At 50.2% G+C, this 21,361-nt stretch overlaps 3 protein-coding genes and 1 pseudogene across 3 annotated transcripts; 3 read left to right on the top strand and 1 right to left on the bottom strand.

Annotated features, from left to right (window-relative positions):
- Positions 1–8,348: 8,348 nt before the first annotated feature.
- Positions 8,349–12,055, top strand: LOC136527858 (protein TIC 22, chloroplastic-like). The gene is made up of 8 exons (XM_066520710.1): positions 8,349–8,878; positions 8,964–9,026; positions 9,443–9,517; positions 10,288–10,332; positions 11,298–11,357; positions 11,436–11,507; positions 11,586–11,621; positions 11,710–12,055. Exons 1-8 carry the CDS (start codon positions 8,477–8,479, stop codon positions 11,797–11,799), a joined length of 843 nt encoding a protein of 280 aa, XP_066376807.1. The 5' UTR covers positions 8,349–8,476; the 3' UTR covers positions 11,800–12,055.
- On the top strand, positions 11,854–14,144 carry LOC136525815 (uncharacterized; annotated as a pseudogene).
- Positions 14,145–15,575: 1,431 nt separating this feature from the next.
- On the top strand, positions 15,576–17,438 carry LOC136528896 (putative fucosyltransferase 10). The gene is made up of 2 exons (XM_066521891.1): positions 15,576–15,783; positions 15,871–17,438. The coding sequence occupies exons 1-2, from the start codon at positions 15,588–15,590 to the stop codon at positions 17,343–17,345; spliced, it is 1,671 nt and encodes a 556-aa protein (XP_066377988.1). The 5' UTR covers positions 15,576–15,587; the 3' UTR covers positions 17,346–17,438.
- Positions 17,439–17,442: 4 nt separating this feature from the next.
- LOC136528895 (galactoside 2-alpha-L-fucosyltransferase-like) lies at positions 17,443–19,294 on the bottom strand. Its single transcript, XM_066521890.1, has 2 exons — positions 19,030–19,294; positions 17,443–18,882 (listed from the first exon to the last, which is right to left on the bottom strand). Exons 1-2 carry the CDS (start codon positions 19,292–19,294, stop codon positions 17,477–17,479), a joined length of 1,671 nt encoding a protein of 556 aa, XP_066377987.1. The 3' UTR covers positions 17,443–17,476.
- Positions 19,295–21,361: the final 2,067 nt, after the last annotated feature.

Here is a 21,361-nt window from a genome sequence, read left to right as displayed (position 1 = left end):
AAAAGGAAAAGAGAAATTGGGGAAACAAAGTTTATGATAATCATAGAAGAACACGACTACTACATACATCAAATCACCAAGATAAATCTACGATCGGACAATCTGCCCTTCGATATCCTTTACGCCAACATCAAAGCGAGGGCTAATGACAACGCATCCAGCCATCATCAGTTCCTCACCGGAGACCCGCTACCCACAGATTCGACATCATCGTCATCTTCGACAGCAAGGGCGCCCCAGTCGACTTCGTCTTCGGCGGCGAGCGCCTCCCAATCAACCTCATCTTCACTGTCACTACTAAGGACGATCAAATCCGCCCTTGTCGAAGTAGCGCCAGCAGCAGAGAGGGGGACAAGAGTGACCACAGGAGCAGCCGAGGGATCCTCCTTCTTCTGCAGAGGGACAACCAGCGTTGATGTCCCAACAAGGGGAGCCTTCCCCACCACCGGAGGGGCTGGCAATGAAGGCGACGACGAAGACCTTCCGCTCGATGACTCCACCACGGCCGTCCTCGGAGAGCGAACAAGCGAAGAACGCGACACCTTACGGACACTCTGCCTATGGATGAACTTCTTCTTCATCATTATGGCTATGGTGAAACAATTGTGGAGTGGCCAGTTAAATAGAGACCAAATCGCCATCCCAGGCAGTTCAACAGCCTCCTCGGGATAAGGATGGAGTTAAAACTTTCTTCATAAAAGGTTAAGGGCGGAGTTAATTCCTTCATCAAAACCAATATGGCGATTCGGCTTCTACCGTCAACCACGCGACGGTCCATTTACTGACACAACTAAAATGATGGAAGGCACAAATCTACACAATGGTACAATCCAACGGGCAGATTTCAGACTTATCCATCCAGCACCATGGCAGAGTTTTCAGATTACTACAAGAACAACCTGTCAACCATGAAGAAACGAAGGGCCACCTCGCAAGGAACAAAAGAACCCAGTTATTAAAGAAAGAACTCGGGAGCCTCATGAATAACCAGGATTATAGCAGAAAAATGAATGACAACTCTGAAGACAAGATTCTTTCCATTACAAATGGCTTCAAAAATAGAAGATTACACATCTTACAAGACCCAATGAACTCGGCACTACGACAAGCAAGGTAGCAAAAAGGAGGCCGGACACAACTAGGCTCTGGAACGACTACGTGCTCCAATTTGCTACTCGGTAGAACAAACCGCGCTCGGCTACACTATTTTCTTCAAAGGACGGACGTAGTGCATCCAAGGCGGAAATCAGTAGCACGATGGGACAACATAGACCAGGGGAAGTTGACAGGCATCTGTCTACCCAAGCCCAACGTGATGTAGGATCAGGTGTTGATCTGCATCAGACAGTCTCAAGACAGACGACGAGGATCAACCCAGAACTGCCGGATGAAAGAACGAAGCCCACATCACAAGACTTCCTCCAACTGCCACCACGTACTTCCAAGTACAATGCCGCTGCGGGATTAGTCTACCTCTAATCCCTATCACAAGACTTCCTCCAGCTACAACAAAATGTACAAGAACTACAAAATACGCCTGGGGGCTGCTCTACTTCACACACTATCATATTCATAACTATAGAGACTTCAGAATAGGCAACAAAAGGCTCGATGAATTAAAACAGCACTCCGGAAGGGCATTTATAGGCAAAAGAAGCGGTGCACATGGACTAGGAGCACCAACAGAAGAAACCTAACAAAGGACACAATGAAAAGATAGAATTCAATGAAAGAGGACTCTGGCGTGAAAGAACGGCACTCAAGGACAAGCATATCTAAGAGAATATTCCACAAGCAACAATACAACCCGTGAAAACATGCATTGAATTCTCCAACAACTAGAATGACAATAGCAATAAGTAACCGAACAAACAACTCGGAGACGTATGAATGATCACATACAAAATTACAATGTCAAAGGATTACAGTCAAAAAAGAACTCGGATAGAGAAAAAATATACATCTCATTGATCGAAGACAAATACAAAGGTTACAGACGGCCAAACAGGACCGGATAAACTCAGACATAAGATAGACACAAGATTCTTAAATATTGCAACAAGGAACCTAGTGGTGGCAGCAGCGGCTGCCCGGACGCAGAAGAACAGATAGAGCAGCATGTTCATTACCAAGCAAGCATAAGCCCGGGGGCTGCTCAACCTCACACACCAGCATATCTACGAATGAAGAAAGAATTGAAGAAGAAATTTTCTACTCAAGGAAGAACCACAACCAACAAAGAAGGTATTTATAGCAAACCAGAGGTAAATAAGGCTAAAGATCACAAGAAAGAAAGAGGAAAAGAACAAAAGAACAAAGCAACAAAGGCGAATAGTACCCAAAAGCAAGATTCCTGACAAAAATTAAAAGAAGACGCTCACTCATGGCTATACAAGACCCATCCGTGACCAGCAAAAGACAAAGATCAAAGGAGTATAAATCGAGACCCTTCTTCCGGCTTCTTTTCAACAGAAAAGAACCCAAAGAAGGCTCGGGGGCTGCAAGTACCTACCACAGAAAAACATATTTTCAAATTTTATGATCCTCCAGCTTTTTGTACCAAAAAACAGAAGGCTCGGGGGCTACACTCAATGAGTGCAATGCAAAATTGCACTCGCTGCACTCAAAGGAAAAAGAACCCGGAGGACATCAAGCAAAAGTGCACATCAGCCAAAAGAAGAATCAAAGAAGACCATCTCAAGATTTCACTTCAAGAAGGACCCAAATCAAGACTACAACAACTCGGCCCTTGAAGCTCAATCATGAAATGCTCGGGGGCTTGTCGATGGGGAACCCTACGGGCCCCCCATGGACCATACTGCAGGGAGGTAGACCTTGGTAACAAGGCCTATAGCCCAATCGCCGAGAAGAACACGGAGCAAAGCAATGTGCAAAATCGAAACTCTAATGCAAACTATACAAGGAAAGGCGCCCGAAGCGTAGCTTAGGACTCTGACCTTGTATCCGAATAGGACACAAACAACGCCTCTCAGCGCCTGGACTATAAAGGGCTGGTGAGGGTACCCATTGTAAGGAGAGAACGCATACCCGATACTCAAAGCAATACAACGCAAACAGGCTAATGCCAAAACTGGACGTAAGGTTATTACTCGACCAAGTCAAGGGCCTGAACCAGTATAAATCGTGAGTCTCTTTGCGTAACCGCCGAATTCCGCTATTCACCGAAGCCCGAACAACTGTCCCGGGTACCCCCATGGCAGGCTATCGGTGGTAAAACATCGACACGACTAGAGGACAACAACGGCAATGTTCTCACCAACACTTGGAACATTGAACAGCTACGTCATTTTCCCCTAAATTTGGTCTTACTGCTTTTTTAGTCAACACTTGCCCCTATAAAGCACCCCAGCCTGAACGCTTTTGGCCCGGGTTGCTCAGGGGTACAATACTGAATACTACCTCTCATTTTTACTCCCTTTTTTTACTGACACACGGTAAACAACTTTGTCCCCGAAACGGAAGCGCATTCCTTTTCCTTTGATTACCCTACGTAACTTTTGTTCTTACTCCTAACCGATCGCACCCCGCCTTTTCCTACGATTATGAGCAGCTAAGCCTCACGGGACACGCCCTGGGCTCCCAAAGCTGTAGCCTATGGAACTAATGGGCAGGTATGAAAAAGAAAGGACAAAAAAAACAAAAGATATGCTAGGTTAAAAACAAGGAATGGATAGTGATTTCTATCAAAGGAAAAACAGTACTCATGTATTCATTGATACAAGGAACACACCAAGAGATAGGTAGGGAGTGAAGGGATGCCCCATGTAGGCCATGCTAACTCTGTCACGAACGACGAGCATGGGTCCCGGTCGAACATTTCTGACTGGAGCTCTCCAAACCCCGTCACTCGAGTCATGAAGGTAACACTACCACACCCCCTCTATTTCTTTATAAATCATTTCATACATCCATATGCGCATTCATTCCATATGCCCATACCTCCCGGATGATTCGGGCCCTAAACCGCCCGAGGGCTCGGGAACTAAGCATCGCACATGCAGCGAAATGCATCACAACGCTCCATGTTGCGTCACGAAGCGGCAGCTGCCTCATTCGACATGAGCAGCCAACAGAGCCAGGGGAGAAAAACATAGATGAGCCCCGTGCGGCCCTCACCCAGTCTGGCAGACAGGGTCATCTCAACCTTCTCATTCAATCCTGAACCTCTCGCCAAGCCCACATAATCTCTATCGAGGGGAGGCCATTAGGCCACCCGGGTTGGTCTCTGGAATGACCTAGGCATCTACCGGGTTATAGGTAAAGGAGCAATGGAATGTCATAAGAGGGCTGTGTTGACCCCGTCATGAACGACGGACCCAGATTCCACTCAATCATACCCGTTAGCGAACTCACCGAGCGCGTTACTCGAGCCCGAGCGATCGAGACAAGCGACAAAACTCAGCCCCTCTAATTATGAGGAACCGAGGACGGAGTAACGCACACAACTCACACCGACCCCTACTAAGGCCCAATAGAGCTCAGGGGCTCAAGACACAAAACGCCTGGGTTTACGACCCCAAACTCGCCCCATCCGGCTACGCTCCGACTACACTCCAAACACCTAGGTCTACAACCCCGAACTCGCCCCATCTGGCTACGCTTCGACTGCACTCCAAACACCTAGGTCTACGACCCCAAACTTGTCCCATCCGGCTACGCTTCGACTGCACTCCAAACACCTAGGTCTGCGACCCCGAACTCGCTCCATCCAGCTACGCTTCGACTGCGCTCAAAAAAACCCAGGTCTGCGACCCCAAACTCGCCCCATCAGGATCTACGAGCTCTGCCTTGCCCGATCTCTAAACTAACTAACTAACTGCCTCGGCTATGTGGGCTGCATCGATGCTAGGATCCGCGAGCATCGCCTTGCTGCCTCGCCCGATCCCTAAACTAACTAACTAACTGCCTCGGATCCCATGGCGCGCACCGACGCCAGGATCAATGAGCTCTACCTTGTTCGATCCCTAAGACTAACTGCCTCGCCCGGTCCCACGGCACGCACCGACGCCATGACTCGCAAGCTCCGTCTCACCTAATCCCTTGAAACTAACCACCTCAGCTGCGCAACGACGCCTTGGTCGACGACTCCGTCTCAACTGAAAAACACGCACACACGCCTGCTAAACAAACACCCCGACACGATTCTGCCCAAACCCTCAGGGGCTCGAGGGCTACACCCACGTGTGCACTCGCGTGCACCCGCCGTCGAGACAAAAAACCCCTGATGATTCTGCCCAAATCACCCAGGGGCTCCTATTGGGTTCATAAACCTAGGGTCCCTCACGGACCGGCTTCCCCGCAAAGGCTCGGTCCAAGCAGACAGCGCACAACTCATGGGCCGGCCCAAGTGTCTAAAACAACAGGCTAGGGGACGGTCCAGTCACCGATCGGAAGGTCAGGCCGAGGAGGAACAGCGCCCGCTTGTCGACTCTGGCCCACCTCTCTGACCGAAACGCTCACTTCGGTCTCCAGCGCCTCCAGACGGTCTCTCCGACCGGAAGGCCTAGCAAAGCACTACCTCTGACTCTGACCCCACATCTCCGACCAGGGTATGCAAAGACCCTGCTCACTGCTCTTCTCCGACTAGCGCAACCAGAGCCGATTGGGACCAACCGACCGGGGACGCCCGCCTAGAAGGGACCAAGGAACGAACGGAGAAAGCAAGGTAAGGCGCTCAAGTCAAACCAGGATATCAGGGACCGTACCCTGTCACCTATAGGAACAATACTCTGTAACCGCCCTGACACAAACAATATTGTAGGCGTCAACTTTTTCCTCTACAGTATTGTGGGTGCCGTTAAACTCCCATATGGTAAGGCCCCCCACATGCCTCTAGGCATCGACAGTGTTGCGGGCGCTGGGATTTACCATACCAAGTGAACATGGTGAGACTCCTCACATGCCTCTAGGCATCAACAATATATGCAGGTATCGACATCTGCCATACCCGAAATAAGACGACGTAACCTCCCACATACAACCGACATCCAACAGTGTTGTGGGCGCCTACCATCCTCCTGTACCCGCCGGCGTGGGCAACAAGACTTAGAAGCATATGAACTCTCTCCCTCTCACTTGTAAGGCTGCCCCCTTCATCTATAAAAGGGGATGCGCTCTCTCCCAAGAGACTAAGTGGATTCAAGTTCATACAAGTTAATCCAGATCGATCAAGTCCACTAGCTCACAACCACAGAACCGCCAGGTTCGGACCTCAAGCACATGCTTGAACACTTAGCGCATAGAGGAGCTCTTGTCGCTCTCGGCCCTTCCGACCGGAGCCAACCGGACCTCTCGTGCACCCCATCTTTCTCATTATCGTTTGTAACCCCACTGCAAACTTCGAGCACCTAGGCTCAGGAATAAAGTCACCAACTGACTCAAACTGGACGTAGGGCACGTTGTCTGAATCAGTATAAACCATGTGTCATTGAGTGTTAGGCCACCTTCGATCACAACGTACGGCAAAACTACAAATATTTACTTATTGGTCACTTTCTGCACCGACAGAATGTGACCAAGTTTTGAAATGGAAAGTGACCTCGGTGAGCTAGGTGAGGAAGTTGGGCGTCACTGGCGTGTCGGGTCGATCTGGTACTTCAGATTTTCTGTCCAGAGAGGACTCTACCTCAACGTGCAGCGAGCAACGTACACAGCAGAAGCAACGGCCATCAAAGGATAGTAGATTATCGTCATGCAGTAGTCCATCAGCGCAAGCTCTCCGAAGAAGAGTACCATCATATAATGAAGCTGCATCCACATCCATACCATATGAACAGAACACATAATTTAGCATCAAGGCACACCAATGACCATCTAATCCGAAACGCACAAATTCAGCATACATACCGAAAGTGTGCGCAAACGTGTCCCAGATTCTCTGTCCTCTGCCATCCGTCTTGACGGCTCCCTCATACTGCAAAGCATTTGTTCATATACTCCATACCCAAGGCCAACTAGCTCCTAGTAAAGCAACCCCAAGCACATCTAAGGCGTCAGTTTAGAAACTGGGACTGTACTAATCTTTTTTTTTGTTGAGATAATGGGACTTCTGAGGGGAGTATGCAGTTAAACAAGTTTGCACGGGAGACTGGAGAAGCTTACGGTGCTGAAGACCGCGCTCGTCCGATCCATAGTCTGCTGCAAGAGCACGAAACGTGCATGGTTAGAGGATTAGAATCAAAAGGAAGGGGAGATGTCAGATCCGAGGCACGGACTGACGCACGCACTGGTGGGGCAGTGGTGGTCGAGGAGGAAAACGAGCGTGAGCAGACGACGAGCGCCGGCACAGCCGCCGCTAGCGCGTTGCAGTGACGCTTGCCGGGCGGCGGCGGCGCACCAGTGGAGAACGCTGCCGATGGCGCGCCACAGGGACTCGTTGAACGCCGTGGCACGGTTGATGACGAGGCGAAAGCTGATGGCGCCGGACACCACCTCGCCGAACCACACGCCACCCGGGCCGACGCCGTGGAGAGCCTCCCCCGATGAGGGTAACTCCTTGAGCAGCAACTTGATGACGCCAAACAAGTCCGACGCATCGCATATTAACCAACCAAATCAGTGAAAATATGAAGTTTTTATCAAACAATACAAGATTCCTAATGAAGATTTGGAGGGGAGGAGGTACGCACACTAAATCTAGATGGGCGGCGGCACCACCGCCTTCTGCCCTTCTTCTTGCACCGCCCAGATCCAGCTCCCAAGCTGCGACCGCATGAGGCATTTGTGGATTCCAGTTTTTAAGGCACATCGAAGCGCTCGCTAGATTAGAGGGGACCAAAGACGCCGGCGATTTTGGGGGAAGGCGGACCAAGATGCCGACGATTTTGGGAAGGCTCGATTTGGATCTGGGGCGAAGGGAGCTAGGCAGTCGACCGGGCGAAAGGCAGGAGCCAACTGAGCGAGCGGAGACGACGGTAATTTTGGAATAGACCGAAGCTGAATGAATACGGGAGCGGTACGACGACTTATAATTTGGAAAAAGTGAACACGGCCAAAACGACTTACACATTGGGATGGAAGGAGTATCTCAAGAAGTTATTTAAATGGTTTTTAGTAGTTTTTGAGTAAAAATATCTAATTTTATAGGTCAGGTGAAGTAGAACAACCACAAATTATGTAGTCTTTTCTGAAAAATAAAAAAACCAGATTTTTCTGATTTTAAGTAGACTTTTCTGAAAAAGAAAAAAAACCCACAAATGTCTGATTTTCTAGTGTTTGCTGATTTTATAGAAGGTCGGGATGAAGAAGGACCGGTTGATGGTGGACCGAACAAGAAACCTCCCAACCCATCTAACCGGGCCGTAACCCGCAAGGCCGCAACTCCCGCACCAGAGGGGCTGGGCTCAAGCTGAACCGAACCGGCCCCGCGCCCGGCGCTTCTCGTCGACGCCGCCGACCAACAAGACGCCACGCCACCACCGAAGCGCCTCTCACCGCTGCAACCGCAACCCACGCGATGGCGCCGCCCGACTCCATCTCCACGCGCCCCTCCCTCCCCCTCGCCGCTGCGCCCATGTCCGACCCGGCCCCCTTCCCCTCCGCTGCGTCGCCGCCTCCAAACCCGCTCGCAGCCGCCGCCTCCTTCCTCCAGCACCATCTCTCCCGCTTGGCTTCCCACCTGAACGCCCCGCGCCCCGCCCTCGCCGCCGCGGCCGCGCGCACGCCGGCCCCCCAGGGCGCCTCCTTATCTCTCGCGCTCGCGCCCGATGAGGTCGCGCGCGCTCTCACCGGCACTCCCGTCTTCACTGTCTGCAATTCCAGCAACGAGTTCGTGCTCGTCTCCGACCCTGCCACCGGCCTCCGCTCCCTCGGCCTCCTCTGCTTCCGTTCGGAGGACGCCGACGCCCTCCTGTCGTATGTATTCCCTGCTCTCTAGCCACCTGTTTTCTTTGGGCTTTGGTTTTGGATTATTCACTGGTTGTTCGGGGGTTTGTGTGGTTTAGGTGAGGACGCGGCAACCGGTGTTAGGGAAGGGGGCAAAAGTGGTGTCTATTACACTTGATCAGGTTGGTTTCATTCTGTATGTCTTGTGGTTGATCATGTCAAGACTTGATGGGCCAATTTTTCATTGAATAGTGGGTTTTGTAAGGTTTTTTGTGTTTTATTTGAAGTATGAAAGCCATTCCAGTAATTGGAGGCATCTTAACTTATTAGCAACGTGAGAGGTAAGACTTCTAACTTTGAGTAGTTCTATCTGGCTTATCGACGAGGAATTGTGGACGCTCTCCTGATTTAGGTAGCCAATTCTTTATTAGCTTATCTTGTTCATGCTTTTAAGGTGCGTTAAGCTTGGTTGACGCCACTGCAGCTTTGGTCATTCTAGTGCATGCATAGACATTATGTTTACCTTGAACCTGACTGATACTCTATTATATGTTTCATAATGCAAACATATACCTCATAACTTTGCTCTTTTATGCAGGTCTATATGCTGAAGGCTGAAGGTATCGCATTTCGGTTCTTACCCATCCCTCTTCAAATAAAGAATGCACTGGAGGTCTGCTCTTTAATAGATTTTTCACTCATTGCTCTATTATCTTATTATATACCTGGACCTATTTATAATCTACTCCCTCCCCTCTCCCTACGATCTGAGTAGAATTTAGATCCATCAGGCAGATTGCAATTGCTCTTGAAAGTAGCAATACAATGATTATTGTTTCAATTATTATTACTTTACTTTCTTGTTATTTTATTACAACTATAGGGATGGAATATGTATGTCCATTTCTCCATATCTTGTAATTAAATGCCGTAATATTTGACTTCCTTGGCTATCATTGGCCAACAGTGGTTGGACTGTGGCCAATCATGTAATTACTAGTGTACTAGCAATATTCCCATAGCACATGCAGAAACTCTACATAATAAGTATGACTTGGCAAAATGCATAACCATAGCTATTGGTTTAACATGTTCCAACATTTCAAAGAAAACATATGTTTGAAAAGATTTTGTTACTTTGAGCAATCCCAATAAATGGGTAAGAAGCCTGTACATTTGTGGATTGTATGTCTTCAACATAATGCATGAATCCTAGACATATGGACATAGAACATGTGAAGTGTTAGTTTTTACCATAGTGCTAAGTGTCGAATCTTTCTGTGTTTTTTTTTCCTGGATGGACTTGTTGACCTAATGACCTGCAATGATTCTCCATAGCGCACATTTGTAAATCTAAGTTAAGTTTAGGTAACACATACTTTTGGCTTTAGAACAAGTTAAGTCTTCATCCTTGTGACATGTATTACCCTTTTTATTTTCCAGATGAAATCGGGCTTAACTGCTTTTGATGGTGTTCCTGTTTTTCAGGTAATATCCTCCATATTGACCTATTCGATTTTAGTTTCTTGTGAGTCGTGTCAATTTGATGCCATGAGTAGCTCTTGTTATACATGCTAAACTCAGTCAAATACTCGCATGTATTAATTCACTAGGATGCCCACAAGGAAACCCTTCATTTGTACCACAAATTAAGTGTAACCTTGGGTAGCTACCTCCATACCTTTGTAACCGGAAACACATCCTAGCAATTAGTAAACATTTTCTTGATTAAGCAAATAACAGTAATTCCTCTCTTGGGAAAATTAAAGACCACTAGCAAATTGTTGATTGATGCCTTGGCTCTAATAATTGCTAGTGCATTTAGCTATTGCTAAATCTAATGGATATTGGTAGAGAAGAAAAGGTGTGAAAAAATTTGAAGCTGTTTAGTTGTTTCTATGATTTACTTGCCCATCCCTATTTATTGAGAATTATTAATTGTACGCCCATTCTGTTCTTAGTCAACTAGTCATGCTGTGCTGTCTCCAATCAAATTCCTTTCTTTTTTTCCTTTCCGAGTTTATTATATTTATTCTCATCTGGAGCTTTTATGCAAAGGGACAGCATAACCCTTTTTCTTCATTAAGATAAATTGTATGTGGTTTCTGGCATGAAAGAGTGACCACACAGCAAAAAAACTACCTATAGAAAGTGAAAATGCATACAAAACACAATCAACCAAACAGCAATTGTTGCATTAGTGTAGATAAAATAACTGCCCGGATGTTTAGAGTTTCATACATTGTCGCTTGAGCTTCATCAGAATGGTGTCTATCTTTTTCCGGGAGATGCTCCACTCCACACTTTACTTTTGAGATTGTTGTGCAGTTCCTTTTAGTTTTATACTATTCTGATATTTGTGCCACTAGACTTCTGTTTTGGGGGTTCATGATCCTCACTGCTACTATGAACCATTAATTGCTGCAATGAAAATGTTCCAATTGCATGTGCAGTCAGATCTTCTGGTTGTGAAGAAGCAGAAGAAGCGCTACTGTCCAATATATTTTCAAAAGGTTCGCCAGGCTGCATTTTATATCATGTTGTGTTCCTTAGACCTTGATTAGGTTTTTAACACTTACCTCGTGGTTCAGGAAGACATAGAAAGAGAACTTACAAGGGCTTCCAAAGGTTCAAGAGGGTCAGCCTTGTCTAAGCAAATTATGGTATGTAGTTATGTTCAGTTATAGCTCGCGTAAATCTCTCATGACAGCTACTTTAACTCTTCTGTGTTTTTCTTCCAGGTTGGGAGTTTGGAGGATGTCCTGAAGAAAATGGAGGTATGATGGAGATAAAATGGCACAATGGATTGCCTGTACAGTTGTGCTAGTTCAACAGTTCTTACCATTCTGCTATTTGATTCTGCAGATAAATGAGAGAAATTCTGGCTGGGATGATTTAATCTTTATACCCCCTGGGAAGAGCCTCAACCAACATATCAATGAGGTATCAGCGTGATTTTGTTCCACGGTGATAGCCCAGAGTTTGAACAGACCATTCACTTTAAATGCTATGATGGTCAGCCAAACAAAATATCAAATTACTGCCTGAGCTTTTTCTTTGGACAGCAATTTTCATGGTTAGCTTGGTGAGGGAAAATTAACTTAGTGATAGAATATGGCTGTGAAACAATTTTGTTGTTGCATCTATTCACAAAAACTAACACAGGTTACACAAGAAGATTTGATGAAGAGTAAGATGCAACATTGGTAAATCACCTAGCAATATAGTTTCATGAAAGTATTCTCAGGATTATACAATAGAAAAAGAGATGAATGCTTAAAGGTCCTATTTGGATGCAGAGTATTTTCGGAGCAGTTGGAAAAGTACCATGATTTTTGAAATGTTTTGGTTTTGGAATGCCAAGGTGTTTGGACGTCACAAACCTTGTAGTTTTGAAAACCATGCTTTTGCTAAAACTATAGTCTTTCTGTTTTTTTAGAAACTCCATTCCAGACCTTTTTCTTCTATGTAAGCCATAGTACGACATCCATAGGCCCTAAACTGTTACTACTCCGTAGACCTTTTCTATGTAAGACGTAGACCTTTTTGGGATAGTTTTTAGCCGAGTGCTTAAGCTGTTGTGTTACAATCTCTGTTTTTGGTAGGCGTAATATATTTTTTTAGAAAGGACAGCAGGCGTGATATATATTTTTTTAAGAGTTAAATGCAAAAGCGGTCCTCGAACTTGTAAGCGTGTGCCACATAGGTCCATGAACTTTAAAAATACATTTCTGGATCCCTAAACTTAGTTAGGTGGTGCATCGTAGGTCCATATCAGCCACGTAGACCTGTTTTTTTGCCGACATGGCATGCTAACGTGGCATGATTTTTTCACTTAACCTCTTATATTTATTTTTCTCTTAAAAAATAAATCCTCCCTAGTCCCTAGACCCGTGCGGCTGGGGCAGCTAGTGGGCGCGCGCCGTGGTGGCGCACGGCACCGAGTGCGTGGAGCAGCACCTCCATGGCATCCTCTCGTGCGTCACCATCGCGATCAAGGCCGCCGTGGAGGTCGCCGGTTTCGACGCCGACGAGATCGCGTGGAAATCGCCGGTTCCGACGCCGATGAGATCGCGTGGGAGAGGCTGTTAATGCTTGCCAACAAGTACAATAGGAGCATGCTCGAGCCTAGGCTCCTGTTCCAGCACGCCTACGACAAGCTATATTTAGTGTCCCAGGAACTCACTACGCGGACGGACACAGTGTGGAAAGAGGACAGGTGGTTGCTGTCACCTGCTCGATGAGATGAAGTTGTTGGGCGGTGCCAAAGCCACTGACGAAGGGCGAGGGAGAGCGCGGCTCGCCGACGTCCTGACCCCGCCGCGGGGAAAGCTGCACCTGGTATCTATCCTGTTAACCGGTGACTACAACATGCGGATTGCGGAGGCGCCTCGGCAGCCACGTGAAGGAGGAGCATTGGATGGAGGAGAGCTTCACAGTGAAGCATTTCAACGGGGACGCCGAGGACGAGGTCTTGATGCTCTCGTCAGTGGCGCACAATGCGTACTGCTTGATTGCTTCCACGATGAGGAGAGCTACGTTGAGGAGATGAGCTCCCTGCGGCGAGCTCAACCCGTCCAACGTGCTCGTGAAGCTGCGGTACTCCGATGGGTACGTGCACGTCAAGGTCGCCGGGTTTGAGCGGCCGGGCATGCATCATCACAAACGACGCAAAGGCATCTGCTAATGGCAATGCAGCCGGTGGCGACGACGGCAACTGCATCTGGTACGCGTGTTCTCAAGGAGAGCCGTGACATGCACATGGAGAAGGTGGACGTGTACAGCTTCGTGATGATCTGCTTCGAGCTGCTGATGGGGGCAAGGTCCCATTCGAGGACAACCACTTGAAGGGAGACAAGAAAGACGAGCAAGAACGTCCACGCTGGCGAGTGGCCGCTTTGTTCCTGTTCTCGACGCCCAAGTACCTGGTCGCCATGACGAAGCGGTGCTGGCACGCCGACCCAGCGCAACACCCGTCGTTCGCCACTTCGCCTCCATTTGCCGCGTCCTTCGGTACCTGAAGCAGTTCCTCGCTAGCAGCAGGGCCAGGCCGACGCCCGGCCGGCCTCTGACTACCTCGACACATCAAGGTGCAGCTGCTGAGGGAGAAGACCGCCGCTAGCACGCGCGCCAGTAAAGACACGGCCACAGACTCCAGCAGCGAGGAGATCATGCTATGTGCCAACGAGAACAGGGTCGGGGCAAGCACACCGGACGACGACGCGTCCACCATGTCGAGCGGCACCGTGAGGTTGCGCTCCGACAGCACCGTGAGGATTTATTTTTCAAGAGAAAAATAAATATAAGGGGTTAAATGGAAAATACGTGCCATGCTAGCAATGCCATGTCAGCCAGAAATATTCACATGGCAAGCATGATCCTGCGGTGCAACACCTAACAAATTTACGGACCCAAAAATACATTTTCAAAGTTCATGGACCTATGTGACACACGCTTATAAGTTTGAGGGCCGCTGGTGCATTTAACTCTTTTTTTAACACTAGGCGTGATATATTTGCATTCCCCAAAATCTGTATTTCACTGCTTCTGGCTGCTATTTGTCACGAGGAGTTGCACTTGGTACCTACACCTTTTGGATCTGGATCCAAAAGTGAACTCAAACCATTTGCTGGGTTGGTTCCTCGTTCTGCATTGAGTGCAATTTATGTTTGTGGCACGGAAGGATAGACGGGGATACGAACGGCACAGGTTTCATTACTTCTTGGTACTAGTACTCTACGTTGTTTTCACACGCTTTTAGATCTTAGAAGATTCAGGAGACAACTGGAAGTCAACATACAGAATTTCTTGGGCCTCTACTGGTTTGTAAAGTGTAGCACGTTCAAATTCGAGTAGTTTCCTTCATGGACTTCGTTTTAAGCTGAATACATTCCATGCTTCAATTCTAGAGTGAGCTGTGAGGCATTACCCGAGTGTCAGCTTTGGTAAATTTCTAAGAAACAATCTACTTATCCTGTTATCCAGCTCCTGGTTTATGGGTACCAAGCTTGGTCATTTTTTTTCTACCACGAATTGGAGTTCCTTGCTGGACTTGTTAATTAGGAGCTTCATATTCTTACGGGGTAGTAATGGTTCAGGCCAGAGCAACTTCATCAAATGTCCTATCTCCTCTCCCTTATAATCAGGCCAGAGCAACTTAAGGAGATGGAGTGCAGGCTGATGGTTTCTCCTCTCCCTTATAATCAGTTGTAGAAGATCTCGTAAAAGCAATTTAAGGAGATGGAGTGCAGAGCTATAACCGATTACTCAAAAACCATCCCTTATATCCATCATGACATTGTGATGACCCATAGGCAGATTACTTTTCTTCTCCCCTCTCTCACCTAGTTCATCTCACTCTTGCATGGCCACACGTAGGGGTAGAGCACGAAAGGCGCACCTCCATGGCCATGTGCAAGGGTCAGCAGGCGGCACGGACAAGCGGGGCGGGCTTGGCAAGCCGCATGCCTTGGTTGTGGGATGGCCAACGACCGACGGGCAGCAGCCATTGAAACATGAGGGGAAGGGTCGAAGAAGCCTCGAAGGCCGAAGGGTGAGGAAGAGGTGGGGCCATAGATAGGGCAGTCGCACCCATGATACCATTTCTATAATCTATATGCAAGGATCTCACAGCTAAGAAAGTAATTCCTTACCATGGTTGACCTCTCGATAACTGGCCGGTGTCCAAAACAAAAGAAACCTGCACTGGACTTCCGCGGGGGTAGCTAGCGTTGGCGTGCCATATGGATTCCGCCAAGGCGACCAAAGGAGAGCGAGATCTGCCGGAGACAGAGAAACGCCGGCCAACCGGTCTGGGCACTGTCACTGCCGTCTTCTTGCTCTCGTTGCCACTGCTGATCCTGTTCTTCCTCTTCGGCGACCGAGCTGTCGCCTCCATCGCCGGCGACTCCCTGGTTTGGCAGCGCACGGGGGTGCAGAGTACTTGCTCCTTTCGATCTCTTGCCTACACGCATCTGATGCATGGTAATGGCCCGGCTCTCACTCTTCCATTCGTTTGCATCGCAGGCTCCGGCAATGCGTCCTCGTCCCCAGTGAACGCTCACCACGACCTGCTCCTCGGTGGGCTTCTCTCGCCAGACTTCGACGCAGCGACGTGCCTCAGCCGGTACGAGGCGTCCAAGCGATGGAAGACGCCGCCGCCGTTCCCGGTCTCCCCTTACCTCGTCCAGAAGCTGAGGCAGTACGAGTCGAACCATCGGCGGTGCGGACCGGGCACCGCGAACTACCGCGAGGCCATGGCGCAGCTCACGTCCGGCCGCAACGGCGACCGCGCCGAATGCAGGTACGTGGTGTGGATCCCCATCCAGGGCCTGGGCAACCGGATGCTCAGCGTCGTCTCGACCTTCCTCTACGCGCTGCTCACCGGCCGCGTCCTCCTCGTTCACGAACCCCCCGAGATGGAGGGGCTCTTCTGCGAGCCGTTCCCGGGGACCTCGTGGATCCTGCCGCCGGACTTCCCCTACAAGGACGGCTTTTGGGTCGGCTCAAATGACAGCTACCTGCGCATGCTTGAGAACAACGTCGTCCGCTACGACGGCGGTGGCGGCGGCGACGCTAGCGCGCTGCCGCCCTACGTCTACTTCCACCTGGAGCAGACACAGCTCCGGCTCCAGAATCACACGTTCTGCGAGGAGGACCACCGCGTGCTCGACAGGTTCAACTGGATGGTGCTCCGGTCAGACAGCTACTTCGCCGTGGCGTTGTTCCTCATGCCCATGTACCGGGCCGAGCTGGACCTGATGTTCCCGGCGAAGGCGTCCGTGTTCCACCACCTCGGCAGGTATCTCCTCCACCCGGGGAACCGAGCGTGGGGGATTGTGGAGAGGTTCTACGACGGGTACCTCGCCGGCGCCGACGAGCGTCTCGGCATACAGGTCCGCCTCGCGCCGTTCCTTCCGCTCACGTTTGAGATCATGTACGAGCAGATCATCCGATGCACGCGGGAGCACGACCTCCTGCCACAAGTGACCGACACCAGCGAGCCGGGTGCCCGGCCGTCCAAAGCCACGGCGGCCAAGGTGAAGGCCGTGCTGGTGGTCTCCCTGAAGCCGGAGTACTACGACAAGCTGCACAGCGTGTACTACACCAACGCGACGGCGACCGGCGAGGTTGTCACGGTGTACCAGCCGAGCCACGACCAGGACCAGCACTCGGAGGCGCGGGCGCACAACGAGCGCGCCCTGGCCGAGATCTTCCTGCTCAGCTACTCCGACAGGTTGGTGACCACGGGGTTCTCGACGTTCGGCTACGTCGCGCACTCGCTGGCTGGGCAGCGACCTTGGCTGCTGATGCTGCCGGACCGGACTACGAAGAGGGCCGCCGTGGCTTGCGTGAGGCCAGCGTCGGTGGAGCCATGCCTGCACTCGCCGCCGTCGCTCGTCTGCCGGGCGGCACAGGATCTTGACCCGGTGGCGCATCTGCCCTTCATGCGACACTGCGAAGATGTGGACGCCGGCGGCGGCCTCAAGCTGTTCGATTGATTTTGCTCCTGCATAGATGCTTGCTTCTGCGCAATGGTGCTATCTATCTGTACATTAGTGGAAATGAACAAATCCGCAGAAATAGCACACGAATTGGAGTCATAAAAAATATCCTTTTCATTATTGCTGTCTCACTCGGGGTGAACTAGTTTGAGCCCCCAGCTCATGTCTTCACAGTGCTGGACATGCGGCACCAGCTTTCCCGTATCAGCGCCGTGCTTCGCCCTGCAGTCGTAGAAGGGCGGCCCGTGCATGCACGGCTCCATCGACTTGGCCCGCCGGCACGGCGGGTAAGGCGTGGTGTGGTTTTCGGGCCTGAACATGATCCATGGCGTGAGCCCGCCGAGACCGTGGCCGACGTAGCCGAACGTCGACCAGCCGCTGGTGACGATCTTGTCGGTCATGCCTAGGAGGTACATCTCCGCCACCGCCTTCATGTCGTGCGTCGTGTAGCCGGAGAGCTGGTGCTCCTCGTGGCTCGGCTGGTACACGCTCACGACCTCGCCGGTGGCCGTCGCCGACTGCCAGTACTTCCACCGGATGTTCTCGTAGTACCACGAGCTCAGCCCGGTCATCAGAACAGCCTTCGACCACGCACCGGCCGTCGACGGACGGGGCGGTTCCTGCGTCACCACATCGGGGAGCAGGTGTTCTTGCGACGTGCAGGCGAGGATCTGATCCAAGATGTGCTGGAAAGGGGTGTCCCCGTCGAACACCCTGACCTGGATGCCCAGTCTTTCGTCTGAGTCCCTCAGGTACGAGCTGTGGAACCTCGTGATCAGTCCCCACACTTTGTTCGTCGGGTGGAACAGGTAGTGCGCCAGCAGGTAGAACACCGAGTCTTTCCGAGGGAACATCCTGTCGAGCTCGTCTTGGTGCACCGGGTTCAGGAACAGCGCCGGCACGAAGTAGCCGTCCGTCCTCATCACCAGCCACGGCGCGCGGCGGAGGAACTGCCGCTCGTCGTCGCAGAAGAAGAGCTTGTCGTGGTACGTGCAGGAATGGTCGAGGTCCACGAACACGTATGGGAGCCTGGACACCAGCGACGCCGCGCTATCGTTCTGCACCAGGTTCCTGTAGCTCTCCCGCACGTCGCCCGTCAGGTTCTGGAGGTTACTGATCGGGAAGTGCGACGGCAGCAGCCATGAGGTCCCCGGGAACGGCTCGCAGAAGATGTCGCCCAGCGACGTGTTCCCGTCGAGGAGCAGGACGCGGTCGGTGAGCACGGCGTAGAGGAACGCCGACGCCACGGCCAGGATCCTGTTCCCGAGGCCCCTGTACGGCACCAGCACGAGGTACCTGCAGACGCCGTCGTTGGTGCCGTCGCGGCGCCAGGGCCTGAGCCGCGCGGCCGCGGCCCTGTACGCCTCGGTGCCCGGGCCGCACCGGCGCTGCAGCGCCTCGTGCTGGCGCAGCCGCTTGATAAGGTGCGCGGACGGCGACCGCGTCAGGTTCTTGCGGTAGAACGCGGACTGGTACCGGCTGAGGCACGACCGCTCGTCGAACCCCGGCACGAGCAGGCCGCCGAGGAGCTTCTCTGCATCGAATTCCGCACGCGGGAAAGTAGATTAGATCTCCTTTCGATCGGAACCGTTCCAAAGCACGCGATTCAGAAGATCCAACACCACGTCACACGGCGGCAGAGGATCGAGAGAGATCAAGAGTGCGTGGATTACTACGTTACCTTGCCGCGCGAATGTCGCCAACGGCCAAAAGGACGCGGGCGTCCACGGCGAGTCCCGCCGGCTAACCGTGGTCATCAGGACGGGCAACGCGACGAGGCAGATGGCAAGCGCTGTGACCTTCTTCCTCGCGATCCATGGCGTTGTATTCTGCTCCACCGTACCCTCTTCTGCCTCGGCACGTCGGGCCGCGTTCTCCACGGCGTCCAGGCATTGCAGCGACGGTTGCTTGGTTATGCCAATGCCGACCACGCCCTCCAGGGCCATTGTTATCGGGCCTGGCGGGCGATGCATTCTTCTCGGGGTCCCGAGATCCCATTCTAAAATAAGACTTCCAAGAGACTACGCACGCATGGGCAATGGCCTCTTTTATTTGGAAGGAACTAATAAAAGGAAAATGAATAAACAAAACAAAGGAAATGTGTCGCGCACATAGACTGATGGATTGATAGCGACATCATGTTTGCTACCGGTGGTAGTACGAAGGTTTTGTTTAAATTCAGCGACTACAAGTATCACGTCGAGGCGTTAGGAGAGTAATAATAAAATAAATTATAGGAGTCCTCGGTACTTAGCGAGACGAATTTATTAAGCCTGATTAATTCATCATTAGCACATGGTTATTGTATATTTACTGTAGCACCACGTTGTCAAATCATGGCATAATTAGGCTTAAAAATTCATCTCACAAATTAGTTGTTGTTGACGGTTGTTAGTGTCAATTATAAACCATTAATATACTCTACATATACACTTAATTCCATCACCAAACATAAGTATAGGGTTTTAAACTCATGAATTCCACAAGTTTTGATGAATATTTGGATGCAGAAAGATTTATCCAGAAAACAGCTCCCGGGACCACTATCATACACTCCAAATAGGCAAACCGACATCAACAAGTGATTCCACTCACAAAACCTGCAAAAGTCGACTCAAAACGGAGCCCAGGACCCACCACCCGAAGGGGAGGCCCATCTGCCACACTAGCAAGCCGCCCGGCCCAGTGGTGAGGCCGATCGGCCCATTACAGAGCCCCTCACCCTTCGCCGCCTCGTACGTCTTCATAAGATCTGGACCCTTGATTTTAAGGCAGTTATATGTCGGTTTATCCAACGGTGATTGAGGGAGTTGACGTGGATCGATGACGTGGCGATTCCTTGCCCCCCTACTTCACCTCGATTCCTTGTCCCCTACTCCACCCCGGCCTATATAAGGACGCCCAGACCCCCTTCAGGAGACACACATCTACACACCCTACGCTCCAGAGCTTCATTATTTTATACCCTAATTGTAGTAGTGTCCCTCTAGATGATTCTCATCTAGTTGAATTATAGAAAATAGGGAGAGGAGAGGAGAGAGATCTGAGGAGAAGCCGGATCTGTCTGATTCTTCTCGACTTTGTACCTCTACAGATCTAATTCATCTTTAAGTTACATCCAGGTTCTTCTATTGGTACTTCTTAGTTCTCTATTTAATTAAATTCAGTTCTTACTATATTTTATTTATAGGAACTCCGCTTGCATTGAGTGCTCTAGTCTTAAGATCTAGATTAGAGTAGTAACCATTAGCGTAAACGTGGTGTCTAGGCTAGTGTTTACCTGAGTTTGCGCCCAATCTCACGGTTAGTTGTGGTAGTCCCAGAGGTGACAGCTCTGTCAGGCCGTTGCAATCCACCACGTTCGGATTGGTGTTTCATAGAGCTTAGGCAGCCTTCCCTCGACTACCTTTTTCTCACCTCCTTCGAGAGTTGAAAAGGTACTATTGCTCGAAAGTAAGTAAAGTATTGTAGGCTTGATCATTAGTTATCTAGTTTGAGCCTAGAAAATCCCTCTCTACCCACAAAAACAGTTTTCTATCTTTATCTTTAGATGACCTTGATTCTTACTAGAGCACTTCGCGTTCCTCATGAAAATCGATACTCTGGAATACTCCCGGGTGAAAGCTACATCGATATCTGTGCGCTTGCGGATTTTTCTGTGTGTGTTAACAAATATCAACAAGCTTTCTGGCGCCGCTGCCGGAAAACTATAGTTGTGCTAGTTTTGAACCAAGTTCGTCCGTATATCCCTTTACCTCTTTCAACCACCCCTACCACATGGATTCCACACCTATCATTCAACTTTCGGTTCCGAAGGGCGAATTATTGGAGCCTCCACCATCGTCGCACCCCATTCTTACTGACGGCTCTGAGCTTCGTCCTACTTTCATAGCCATGGTTCAGGAGCAATCCTTCTCTGGCATAGAAAACAAAAATTCTTACACCCACCTTCGTGAATTTGAGCAATTGTGTTCTTGCCTACCTATTGCTGGCATGACACAAGAGACCATTAA

The sequence above is a fragment of the Miscanthus floridulus genome, chromosome 19 (assembly GCF_019320115.1).
Source record: "Miscanthus floridulus cultivar M001 chromosome 19, ASM1932011v1, whole genome shotgun sequence".
Classification (NCBI taxonomy): Eukaryota; Viridiplantae; Streptophyta; class Magnoliopsida; order Poales; family Poaceae; genus Miscanthus; species Miscanthus floridulus.
The sequence above is the reverse complement of the archived record's forward strand: the minus strand, read 5'-3'. Positions and strand labels throughout refer to the sequence as shown.

Coding starts and splice junctions, on each gene's coding strand:
- LOC136527858 (XM_066520710.1), top strand. CDS start 8,477: ATGGCGCCGCCCGACTCCATCTCCACGCGCCCCTCCCTCCCCCTCGCC. Junction 9,027..9,442: donor TGTCTATTACACTTGATCAG/GTTGGTTTCATT, acceptor TCTTTTATGCAG/GTCTATATGCTGAAGGCTGA. Junction 10,333..11,297: donor ATGGTGTTCCTGTTTTTCAG/GTAATATCCTCC, acceptor TTGCATGTGCAG/TCAGATCTTCTGGTTGTGAA.
- LOC136528896 (XM_066521891.1), top strand. CDS start 15,588: ATGGATTCCGCCAAGGCGACCAAAGGAGAGCGAGATCTGCCGGAGACA. Junction 15,784..15,870: donor GCAGCGCACGGGGGTGCAGA/GTACTTGCTCCT, acceptor TTTGCATCGCAG/GCTCCGGCAATGCGTCCTCG.
- LOC136528895 (XM_066521890.1), bottom strand. CDS start 19,294: ATGGCCCTGGAGGGCGTGGTCGGCATTGGCATAACCAAGCAACCGTCG. Junction 18,883..19,029: donor GGCGACATTCGCGCGGCAAG/GTAACGTAGTAA, acceptor AATTCGATGCAG/AGAAGCTCCTCGGCGGCCTG.